Source organism: Ceratosolen solmsi, unplaced genomic scaffold (assembly GCF_000503995.2).
Source record: "Ceratosolen solmsi marchali unplaced genomic scaffold, CerSol_1.0 scaffold47, whole genome shotgun sequence".
Lineage (NCBI taxonomy): Eukaryota > Metazoa > Arthropoda > Insecta > Hymenoptera > Agaonidae > Ceratosolen > Ceratosolen solmsi.
The window spans coordinates 10,761,058-10,775,170 of NW_011948419.1; the positions used below are offsets into that span (position 1 = coordinate 10,761,058).

Sequence of the window (14,113 nt, forward strand, 5' to 3'; positions counted from 1 at the left end):
CTGCGAACACACAAATTCATATCTCGCGTCTTGCTCGCGATACAACTAATTGAAATTTATAATTCGCGTTATGCCCGCGATACATACAATTTCACATCTCGCGTCTTGCTCGCGATACACACAATATCATATTTCGCGTCTTGCTCGCGATACAACCTATTGAAATTCATAATTCGCGTCTTGCTCGCGAACACACAATTTCATATTGTTCTATTAATTAATTAATTAAACTAATATTCTATTGTTCAAGACTTGTAGATATAATTTTGAAGAGTTTCTTTTCATTAAGTTACATTTTTACAGCTGATAAGATTTATTTAATTATTATTTGTTATTTCATAAAGTTGTTTTGTAAAATTATTTGATAAAAAGAATTTTTGTTACAAATAATTAAATTTATGTTTTATAAATATTTATTTTTCTTGACTAATAGTACCTAAAAAAATTTGCAAAATAACGGACCAAATTGTATATTTTGAAAATTACTTTTTATTTTTATTTCAATAATAATAAAAATTTTATTATATGCAATAAGATATTTAAAAAGTGATAACAAATTTATTTTATCTGAATTTAAGATAAGTAAATGTATATAACATGTAATAAATCATAAAATACGTCGGTACCAATAATTTAAAAATTAGCATTTCAGGAAAATAATTTATTCTCTTATATTTCCGTATGCTAAGTACATAACTATGACCATAATTATGTAAAATTTTCTAAGTTAAATTAAATATTAACGCAAATTTTAACAGTTTTAATTTTCTGTAAGCAATAATTTAAAAAGAATATATAACAAAGAAATATTTTTTTTTAATTAAAGTTTCTGCTAATTTAAATTAAACCACTTATTATTTTCTATTTAGTCTTTATACTAAGAAAAAAAAATTTATGCTATGATAAAAATATTTGTATTTTATTGATTAAATGTGTTATTTAAAGAAATTAAAAATTTTATTTTAATAAATATATTTGCATAACCTTTTTTTATAGCTTGTCATTCTCTTTCTTCCTTTTAGTTTACTACTCATTCTCAATCTATTTAAAATTTTGTTGTATTTGTTAAGAACATATACGTTAAAAAATATATAAATATGCTGAAGCTATCTATTGAAAGTTGTTAAAATTGCAAGATTTAATATACATAATACATAAATTTTAATTTTTACAAATTTCGGTATTGTCCAATAAATAGTATATCTTTTCGAAAATTATTTTTTTTTATGAATATTTATATTAGCAATATAAATTAATTTAAATCATCTGTAAATATTATACAATAAAACATCAAATAGGTTTTCTTAATAATCTCAAATTCACATTATAAATACTGTTTGAGAATAAGAGACTCCGTTTAATAAGGCAATAAAATATCTGACAAGTAATGTCATGAAAATTGTATTTAAGACTTCAAAACTTTCCTGCTCATAATTATTTGTACTAGTGTCATAAAACATCTGGAAAACTCTAGCGGAACGTGCTCATACTCCCAGTGCAGTAGAACCTAATGGGTTTACTGCCGGGAGAACCCCAAAGTAGATTCGAAACGAATATCAGATATGCGTAAAGCATTGAGTACAAAACATTTACTTGATTCACTGCAACCCAAAACCCGTGTGACAACATGCAATGACCATACGTGCGCACTCGGCCTTTAAGACAATGCTTGCATTGTTCTTGGCTATGCCACATCTGGTCGATCGTATTGGAAAATTGACCACGCCCAAGCGGATCCTTCTAGCCAAGTCCCAGCGAGGGATGAGGCAACCAAAGAGAGGTGACCAATGGAAAAGGCTCGCCACCTTCCGACACTTTCCCAATTAGCAAATTCGGAACTGAGCCCGGAAGGAAGTGGAAATGAAGGCGTGCATAATCTATTGTGCGACCCAAGATCACCCACTGATTGGTTAATTAATACAGGAAGAAGGGATCCCAAGTGGAGCGGGATCAGTGAATCATTTTAAGAAGGGACTACGTAATGTACCCTCACTTACTCTTTCCAAATACTTCTTACAGTGAAGGATAAGTCACGACCAACTCTCACGGAGGAGGACCGGAGAGATGAGTCGTTTAGCTAGCTGAGTTTTAATAATAAGTTCTTTCCACTATTGTGAATTAGTGTACAGTTGAATAGATCTCATCAAGACTGGATTGCATAGGACCTGACCACTTGTAATCTCACTTGGAGACAAGGAAGAACTGAAGAGTTGCAACATTGCAAGGGAACGTAATAACAAGCCATCGAAGAGAGACTGGAAAATCACGATACACTGCAAGTAAGTCCTTACAGCTAGTACTCATTCTTGATTTCTCGGCTTATGTAGAAGACGGACGGATAAAGTCCAACTACGGAAGCTTCCCGGACATACTCTTGAACAAGACCAGCTATAAAAGCCACATTGGCTTCTCAATCCCTTCAACTACAAGTTGTTCCCGCCACAGATGGCGCACAGCTTCGCATAACCTGCATTTCGGCTCTCTTACGACCGATATTTAGAGGCAACTACACACGTGGTAAGATAAACACAATAGCATTCCAGTGTTCGATCAGAAAACTACAATCACGATAACCTCTTAGTCATAATATTCAATAGATTATAACCTGCTTCATTCATAGTAAATATATTTCAACACCACAAGATTATCAAGAAATATAAAGTTCGTCTGTAATTCACCCTTTTGTAAATCAATTCAAATAAATAGAAATAATAAAGACATGTGTTAATTATTAGTCAGTGCATTTACCCTTTACTTGCCCGTGATGGTCAGCCTTGCTGCACGCGCGGTCAGTCTAGGCGTAAATGCGGTACGCCGGACTGTGTATATGACCTTTCTTTTGTTTGAAATTCATGGGACTGCTTCAATCCCGAACATATATATATATATATAAAGTATAAAAAAATTGTTTGCTTATTTTTATAAATACAATCTAACATTATTTTCACTTATTTTTTCCAGTTATTTAAATTTATTGAAGAAATTTTTTTTAATCATTTTGTCTAAAAATAGAGTAGCGGGCTAGTAGGGCCAAATATCTAGAGTTAGGTTCAAACTCCCAGATGGTGGAAGGGAGGATTGCGGGCAAGTGGACAGGATAGTGCATGTATTCAATAATAAATAGATTTGGTATTTGTTTTAGTTTATTGCGATAATTGCATTGATTGTATTATAATGATTTTTAGTTTATGCTGAATGCCTTCGTTTCTTGAGTTTTGTATTGCTATTGCAACAGAGCTGTAATGTGCGTTGCATGTACAGGTAGAAGGGCGCAGCCTTCTGGTCCTCTATATGTAATACATGTGGTGGTGGTGTTATACACATAGAAGAACAAGGTCGTAAACCCGCGTGCTTCCTTGTGTAGTGGCTTGCCTTTAATATCCCTTTTTTTCGGATGTAAGACAAGGTGGTTTTTGCTTATATTTTTATGGCTTGATTATGCTAGAAGTATTATGACTTGTCGTCGATAGATGCTTTGTGGCGAGGCCCTGTCAAATGTCTTGTAGCATTAGTTTTATGACATGTTTTGATGGACACTTGGAACCTTGTTCTCGCCAGATGTGTTTATGAATTGTATTTTCATTAGATATTCGAAGTTTTGCTGAATTGTTTAGATTAAGTTAATCCGAGGCACGTTTGCAATGTTATTTCTCGAGTAGTCGAGAGTTCGCCTGTTTCGGAACTCTTATCTCTAATTTTCCAGATGTTTAATGATCTGGGAGTTTTCTTACATTTCGAACACATTTGATGTAATTTATATCATAAAAATTGCATTATACTCATAATGCATTAAAAAAACATTCTTAAAAAAACTTTATTAAACATTAAAAACACTTATTCTTATTCTTATTCTTTTATTCTTCTCATGATTGAATGGTTTAGTCACGACTTACTCTCACGGAGGAGGCCCAGAGACAAAGTCGTTCAGCTGAGTCTAGTAAAAGTTCTTTCTACGACTGTGAATCAATATATAGTTAAAATTGATCTCATCAAGCTTTAGATAGCATATTTTCTGAGATTCTTATAATCTCAGCTGGAGACAAGAAAGAAGTTAAGAACTGTAACTGCCTTTCTATTACTGTGATTCAATATACAGTCAACATTGATCTCATAAAGATTAGATTGCATAGGACAGGCCTTTGTAATCTCACTTGGCGACAAGGTAGGAACTTAAGAGCTACAATTATTGAAAGGGAACTTCACATCAAGCCAGCGAAGAGAGACTGGAAAATTCACGATACACTGCAAGTAAGTCCTTACCACTAGTATTGTGGAAAAATCACATTACACTGCGAATAAGTCCTTACTGCTAGTACTGTCGAAGAATCACGCTACATTGCAAGGAAGTCCTTACTGCTAGTACTGATTTTATATCTCTCGGGTTTACTCTGAAAAAGGACGGCTGAAGTCCGATTAGTGATGCTTCCCAGGCATACTCTAAAAACAAGACCAGTTATAGACGCCACACAGTGGCTTTACATATCCTCCAACGAACAGCGATTCGCGCCATACTGTAAGAGCACATCGCAGCAACGATTAGTTGTTGATACAACAGGTGGCGCACAGCTCCGCATAACCTCTATTTTAGGCTCTTACACGAGCCATTATTTAGAGGCAACTGCACACGTGTGGAGTTGAAGTGATAAGATTGTAGTGTTCGATCAGAGCACTACAACGATCATAACCTCCAAAGTGATAATATTCAATAGATTATAACCTATTTCTTTTTACAGTAAATCATAATCTCACCAGTTACATGCAGAGAATAAGAAATTGATCATCTTCTAGTTCTCCAATAAAAAGGTATATCTCAACGACACAAGATTATTAAGAAATATAAAGGTCATTTGTAATCTCATCACGGTTAATGATCCCAACTTGGAAATAAAGTGAAATAAATGGAATAAACAGCAATAATAAAGATATGTGTTGATTATTGAATCGGTGCATTAACCCTTTACTTGCCCAGCAATCCCACACAACAGCTAGTGGTTTTTTTGTTCTAAGTTGATTTTGCGAGTTTGGCTGACGAGTCAGATTTGTGGAATTATTTTTTGAACAGAAGCACTTATCAATGCATTTACAAAATATTTATCTATTAAAATATTAAAATACATTCAGTGTTTAACATACCTAAGAATAAACTAGTTCACTACATATTCGAAGTGGTACATTTAATACAATACAATCACCAAAAACTGAAAACATCGAAGTGGAATCTATGTACGAAAAAAAGTACAACATATTTTATAATAATAAAAGAAATCTTATAACTTTGAATTCAAATTTAATATATAAAAAAGTTAAGAGTAAAAAAGTAACGCGAATAAACATTGTTTATGTACCACAATATGGATACGTAGTATTAGCTAGAATAGTTCAACATAAATATATTTGCTTACTTAAATTATCTATTATGTAATAACATGATAGGCTAAGATACTTATATTGCAGCAATTAAGTATCAAAGAACTTTATTATATATAATATTTTAATGATTTGAATTATATATAATGGTTAAACAACGTTATTTGATAGTATAAATTATAACAAATCACAGATACTATTTTCACAATGTAATACCTAGTATTATTCATTAAAATGTTAAAATATTTATAATTTATCATTTTAATTCTAACGATATTAGTAAAAAATAAATTAATTATATTATGAGCATATTGACTATGCACATGATATGTATAATGAGAAATATAATATATATAACATGAGATGGATTTTACATATAATTTATAAAATATTTTATATTCCAATATATGACAATTTAAAAAATATTTGTAGATACAACATTCAATTTTATGTTCAACTAAGTAAAAATTTTAATTATAACCTGGAGATTGTACATACAATATGGTAATTAAAAAAGATTAAACTTTATAATTAAATCGATGAATTTCTCCTGTTTATAATATATAATTTAACATATAATTATTTAAATCATATGGAAAAGCATACATAATAATTATGTAATTATTATAATTATGTATATAATTATAAAATAAAAATCATTCCTCAAGTCTTTTATTAATGTAATTATCTTACAATTCAAATTGAAATCTAGGTTCTTTACATTTTATATATTGATCCAACAAATTAAAAGGATAAAATAATTTTTAAAATCAAATTTAAAATAAATAATACAGTACAATTTTATAATTTTAATTACTGGTAATTAAATACTGAGTGGGATATTTTTATAAATTATAGGATTTTAACCTATAAAAATAAATCGTTAAATTTATTGATAATATAATATGTATATATATATTTATAATAATGTATTTTAATTTAGTTTTATTTATGTGCTATGTTCACAACATTTTCTATTAGACAATTGAAAATTTACATCATTTATTTCATTTGCAGAGCATCCTTGTTGAAAATTTGTCAGATCTCTTTTCATTGCATATGCATCCTCACCATCGGCATAATACTTTGGTTCAACTTCAGAAACTTCAAAATGTAGACTACTTGTATATAAATTCAATGCAGCACGATTACTTCTTCGAACATGTAACGAAACATATTTAGCTCCGAAACATTCAACCATTGCTCTAGAAGCTTGATTCATTAACTTTTGTGCTATTCCTAATCTCCTATGAGATCTCTTTACAGCTAAACTAGTGATATGACCATGGGGATTATCTTCACAGTCTTCTTCCATTTTTGCAAGAACATAACCAACAATTCGATGCTTTTCATCTTCAGCAACATAACTTAATTGAGGCCAAGATAATGCATGATATAAATAATATTTCATTTGATAATTTTCTGGTAAACACTGTAGATTACAATGTTGAATATTCAATAAATCTTTAGTGTTTGCACATCGAATATTTATTGCCATAATTGGTTGTATTCATAATCTACAAAAGAAATTAAAAATAAATTTATATTATCCAACTTTTAAGCAATAAAAGTTGGATATTTACAAAATATCCAAATAAATTTATCTCCAAACATTATTTCAAATTACAATAGAAATATATATTTATTTCTAAACTATTCAATTCACTCAACTCTATATAAAATGTTATTATGTAATATAAAATAAACTATATAATAAACACTTAAAAATCTACTTTCTATTTCTTATTATTTATTTTTAATTTTTCTACATCTTAACGGTTTACCTATTAATCTTTGTAAATCTAATTTTAAAGATTTAATAATGTAAAATAATCAACTATTTAATAAATTATTATATAATATTCTGTTTTATGCATCAAGATATATCTTACAAAAAAAAAATCAATCAATTTATAATAAAGTTTAATTGTTAATATTTTATATTAATCAATTGTTTAATGTGAAATATAATTACTATGGATAATTATTAAAAGGGATTTCTATAATAAATATAAAGAATTATTTGTATTTTATAAAAAATTATAAGTATAAAACAGATTCTATTATTTTTTATAATGAAATATACTTATAACCTCTTATTAAATCAATTTTCAAAATTTTTGAAAATTTAATAAGTTAATATTACAAATGTTAATGCTAAAAATAAATTTTTAAATTATGTTTAAATACACTTATAAAATATTAATGTTCACTAAATTCTTAGGTGAAATTTTATATTACTAAATAGTTGCAATTTCATGCAAATTAAACATTAGTAATTATTTAACTACCATATTTCTTTCTGTATTTTCAAATCAATTGATAGGATTAATTAAAGATTTATTATTGTATTAATACAAAAAACATTAGTCATTTATATTAAAAGTGTATTATTAACCTATTAAAATTTAACAAGTGTATTAAAATATTGTCTACTTGGTTTTTCTACAAATGGAATTATAATACAATTATTTCATTACAATACATTGGAATAAAAATTACTTAATGTACATACAAATATTTTTATTTACAATAGTTTATACAAATACAAATATTGAATATTAAATTATTGAAAAAATATGAACAATAGTGTCTGCAACATTATGTTAATAGAATATAGAATTTCTTTGATATAAACCACAAATACAGATTTATTATTTATAAATCTATTATTATAATTTTATATTAATACAATAGAAAATAATTTAAACTAATATTAACTAAATCTCAGAAAAATAGATAATTTTACCTGAACATTTAAATATTTTCTTGATTATCAATTATTTTATTAAAATTTACTTACAAAGTATATAATTATATTGTAAATGAAATTAATCAATTACTTCTACTTTAAATAACTACAATATCTATTCTCACACAAAACCTAACAAATTTTAAATCACAATGATACTAGAAATATAGATAAGTATAATTTCATGAATTTGGTTATATATTTAATTTAATTTCTTCGCTCGGTTATTTAAAAAAAATATATAAAAATGATTACATTTTCCAAATAAATTTGAAGATAATCTCATTTATGATTGATTAAATTTTAATTAATTACTGCAGAATAACTATATAATAAAATATTCATTTATAATTAATTTTCATTTCTTACTCAATACACATTTTATAAATTGATAATTACAAAATTAAAATATCAAAAGCGCATGACTGAACAGTTGATGTAACGGTATCGAAAAACGTTTTCAAATTAAGACTTTTCGTTTTATATTTATTATTAAAAATTTTTAATTTAATTTCATATGTAAAAAATTACTAATAATATTGTATTTTAAATAATATAAATATTTATTTTATAAAATATGTTTGAACTTTAATGTAAAATATTTTTATAGATCAAAAATGATGTCAAATTAAAAATTTTAAAATCAGGCATACATTTTAGCTTCGTATAGCATCAATTCTTTATTGCATTCCAGCATAAATAGACCGGTTTAAATCTGAATAACAGATATAAGAACTATGATATAAATAATTTATACTGTGTAATAGCTAGATATTTGGTCATGTATTATACGATTAAATTTTAATTAATATCTTTATTTAAATATTTAAAATTATACCAATTATAGTACAATAATAATATAGTATAATATATAGTATAATATAGTTTGAAATTAACGTTAAGTTTAACATTTACTTTATTATTCTGAATTATCGCTTAATGAAATTCTTTACAATTATGAATATTTCAATAACTTATATTATAGCGATACTGTTATATTCTTAATATAATACGTAACTCTTACACTACAATTGGATTCGAAATAAACATTAAATACTATTTTTAACGTAATTGAATGCGGTATCTACATATACAATTGAATGTTCTGTACAACAAATACAAAAATTAATAAAAAGAATTAACATTTTATTAATAAAAATGTATTTTCTTTGTAATATATAATATTCTTTTATTTTCTGTTTTTAATATTACTATTTTATTAATTATTCTGTTAAATATTTAAATAGACATAATGCCGTATATTAAATGATGTTAAGGTATATTATGTAAATAATTTTTTTGTTTTTTTGCGTAATATATAGAATAATAATAGACAATTATTGTCTATTATCTATAAAAATATTTATCTAAAAAAATATTTAAATTGTAAAAATTTTTTAATATTTTAAAATATTACTTATAATCAATTGTAACAGTAAACTAGTTGTAAAAATTTTTATTCCGAAATGTGCTTTTAATAATAAAAACAATTGAAAATGTTGTAGCTATTTAATTTGCTAATTGTACAATTTTATATTACTTATTTATTTCCAATTAAAATTATATGCTATCGCTAATTCTCATCATTAAAGTAAAAGAGGAGTATGTCGAAACAATATGTTCACTCACAGCGATGCAGTTGCATTGACCTGAACCCGTGATGAACAATCCACAGTCACGAGATGCTTCTTGATGATGGCTAGCGGATAGTTTGCTGATCTTGTAAGAATTAGCAATGAATAAAAAATAAAAATGCTTTATTTCTTATAGTCTAATTTTTCTTGAAAGAGAGTAGATGTTGCCACTAAGTTGTTGATTATTCCTTCCAACACTTTTCACTGCCAGTTAACGTTCATAAATATGCACATGAGAATGAACACGTGTTCCTTCCGTGCGACCCTAATTTGTAGAGAACATTCTCAAAGCGTGCTTGCTGTAAATATCCACGCCACAGCCTAGTTAGCGCTGACAACAATGGATGCGATTGGTGTGGCTAAATAGAGACTGGCTAAACATCTGGGAATTTTCCAGAAAATTCTAACGCTTAGGAAATTCTCGGAATCTCGAATACATATGAATAATAAATTTATAATGAAATTTATTGCAAATGGATTATGAGTTCATGTAAATCAAATATTAATGTGTAGTAAAACGAATGAATAATTCATAATACATTCAAATATGTTTATGTATATGAGGTAATACATATATGAGGAGACATATATTATATGAGGTGTAACTGCTACATAATACACAACTGTACGTATGAAGATGCACGATCATGTAGAGTAATTAAACACAGTTTTGTACAAGCAGCTAATGAGACTTTGAAAAAATTGGTTCTATTTCCTCGTATACTATTAATTCTCATTTGAATTAGACGATTGGAAAATTAAGTATATAAGATAAAATTTGTACGAGTAAATATTTTTTTCTCAATATTTTGAATATATATGAATCTGAATACAAAAAAATGAATTATAAAAATCTGCTATTATGATTAAGATCACATCATACATTTACTTCTATTGATACGAGAATTCACTTTTGCCTTTTTATTATAAAACATTACCTGCAGAGTAATCTAGCATTTGTATTATTCGAAACTGTTTCAATTCCTGGCTCGAATTGCCAATGTTTCGATAGCTTTATAATAATTTTCCGCCCGTCCTAGCGGATGCTTGAAAAAGAGTTAGGTGGAAGGGCTGTAGAAACTTATAGTACGTGCAAACTTCCTTAACATATGGCTTATTAACAATTGCATTATCGATGAGTAGAATTCACTTTTTATAGGAAAGTGTAACTCTCCTCACTCTGTTCCTTCGCAATGATTTAGTTGCTCCATGATGTTGAGGATGTTGTTGCTGATCTTGTAAGGATCAGCAATGGATTCTGCATGCTGCTTAGTAAGGAGTATGCCCTTTGAAATGTAAATAACGTGGTTACCGCTAATATCTTTAAGGATTAGCAGAGGCCTAGGGCTGACTGACCGGCTTACTGGCTGAATAATTATAAGCTCCGTCTCGTGGTGTTTGCTTTAAATATCCACGCGGTGGGTTACTTAGATGGCAACAATTTATAGGTGTTGCTATGCGGAAAACACTGCAGGACGTTCGAAAGTAAAGCATTCAAATATTCGAAAATACACGGAATCAAATGTTTACAAAAATTCGAGAGCTACAAGACTTATACATTTCCGGGAGCCTAAGGTCTTGAAAAATGCTCCAATTCCGAAGACATATTTATCTGAAAATTATATATTTAGTTTTTCATGAACTTACTAAAATATTAATTTACATACTTTTAACTTTTATATTCATTTTTTCAATTTTAATATCTAAAAAGAAGTTTAATAATTATGAATTTATTAATTAAGAATAAATCAATAATAATTTAAAGAAAGTTAATATTTTTAGCCAGTTTCTATTATAATTTATATTTAAAATTATATTTAATTTAACCGAAAAATAAATTCTAATTGTTAAATTAAGATTTTTAAAACAACTTTTATGTATCTTTTTTTAATTTATATATTTCATTTAGTTTTTCATTTTGTTATTACATTATATAGATTTGTATAATTTTATTTAAACAGTCTTATTTTATTTATAATACATATAATTCAATATTTATATTTAAATTGCAATTAAGAGGTGATTAAAAAAATATTCTTTTGTTATTTGTAAAAACTACTTTTTTGTAGAATATTTTAATTATATCTATTAGATGGTTTTAAATTACTATACTATGTTAATTTTATAACAATTAGTATATAAATTCGAAATTTAACCATACTTATATTTATAGAAATATAATAACAAGTACTAAGCATGCACACTACTGTTACTTTAAGACGTTATATTACAATATATTAAGTATTTTAATTGTGATAATTCGTAAATAAATAAACAAATATGTATATATAAATATATATATATATATATATATAGTACATTAAATTGTATTAATTTATATATTTGCAATAAACTTTTATATTTTTATTGAAATATATTAATTATTTTAATAAGTAGATTTCTATCATAATAAGTGAATATATTAAATATATTAAAATATTCAAGTTTATGATAAAACACCAATTTAATTTCATAATAGAAAATAATTTAAAATTATAATCAATATTTATAAAAGAAGCTCAAACGTTGATGTTGATCATGCAATAACAGACTACATATACTAGATATCTTAAAGAATTATATTATAAAATATACAAATTGGAAGAAACCATTTTATAAAATTTTCGAGTGTAGGTAATTAATTTAAAAAATATTTTTAAATTATGAAATAATATTAAAGGAAAGAGCAATGATTTTTCATTTATTTTTTATTTCTATTTAATAATTTAATTTATAATTATATAAATAATTAAATTTCATTTAAACATTTTAAAAATAAAAGAATTTGATCATGAAAGTAAAAAAGCTATGTTTTAAAATTAAACTAATAACTAAATAATAAATACTATATGCAATTCAAAATTTATGTCCTTATCACCAATTTCATGTATATATATTTTATTTTAAATAGCTTATATAGCCTATTTTAAATAAAGAATATTATTTATATTAATTTTTAAAAAATTTCACAATTATAACGTATATTTTATTTAAAAAGTAAATGAAATGTAAAGAAATAATATATTTAATAGAAATAAAATATTTACAGTAATTTCTTTATAATTTTAATCGTAATAAACAAATATTGAATAGATTTATTTAAAATTAATAGGCTTATTTTTATTGATGTGATATTATATTACGAAAATATGTAGTATTAACGAAAATTTGTGATAATCGATCATTCTGCATATTACATATAATATGAAAAAAATGTTATTTGAAACTATAAAAAATATAATAATTGGAAAAAAATTGAATAAGAACCAATATATTTTTTAAATATAACAACACCAAAGACTTATTTAAACTGAATAAATGTGCATCCTTTCCAGCCATTCATTTAAATACATTATATAGCAGACATATTATTTATCATGTTTAAGCTTTCAATAATTTAGTAAAGTTTATATTATAATCAAGATATTTTATTACAATAAAACCTATTCTAACAGTACAGTATTATAGAAGGGTATAGAAAAAATCAATCTAAATTTCAATTTAAATAACTATATTATTTTTAATGCAATCAAGTTGAGGTTTTAAAAAATTGATTTAAAATCTTTGAAGTGCATGCGCAATATCAAAATTTTAGTTGAACTAGAGCTTTCTTACGAAATATTAATGTAATTAATAAAAAAAATTATTGACAGTCTTTAAAAATTAGTAATCTTGAGTAAATAAAATAAGAATTTGAATTTCTGTATAGAATGAAAAACTTAATAAAAAATTTTATTAATTAATTTGGAATAAAATGATAGCTGTTAAAAAAGAAAATTTCTTTTGTATATAAATTACTAATTAAAAAAAAAAACAAAATAGAAAAATGTATTCGAACCATTTTAATTTTCAGATCTCATTTTAATTGCCTTTTCTTATTTAGACTCATAATTTTTTTCCCTCTATTTCTACCAATCAAGAAAATTACTTCAAATTGTGTAAAACAATATAAAATTTTTAACCATACAATAGAAAACAAGAGAAGTTTACTTTAACATAAATTTGGTGTCTAAAACGTTTTAGATTTGTTCTAATAAAAGGAATACATAGATATTTAAATCTGCTTTATAAAATTAATTAGAAATAAATGGAACAAGTGACTTTATTTATTAGATATTTATTTAAGTGAAAACAAGCTTGTTATAACATTTAATATATTTCGATATAATTGTTATAATAATTTTATAATAATGTTCATGAGTTGTATTTTATTAATCATACGGTTAATAATTCACCTTGCTACAAGAAATAGCATTTCGATACTCATGTTATAGACATTTCTTGTTGTTGACTCTTTATGAATACTTATGCTGACTCTGGTCTCTAGTTCCTATTCAAAACGCTTATAATTTTATCAGAG

The 14,113-nt window shown here is 25.6% G+C and overlaps 1 protein-coding gene across 1 annotated transcript; it reads right to left on the reverse strand.

Moving 5' to 3' along the window:
• Positions 1 to 6,295: 6,295 nt before the first annotated feature.
• vnc (GNAT family N-acetyltransferase vnc) lies at positions 6,296 to 6,880 on the reverse strand. Its single transcript, XM_011497745.1, has one exon. The coding sequence runs from the start codon at positions 6,863 to 6,865 to the stop codon at positions 6,317 to 6,319; it is 549 nt and encodes a 182-aa protein (XP_011496047.1). The 5' UTR covers positions 6,866 to 6,880; the 3' UTR covers positions 6,296 to 6,316.
• Between the last annotated feature and the right edge of the window lie 7,233 nt (positions 6,881 to 14,113).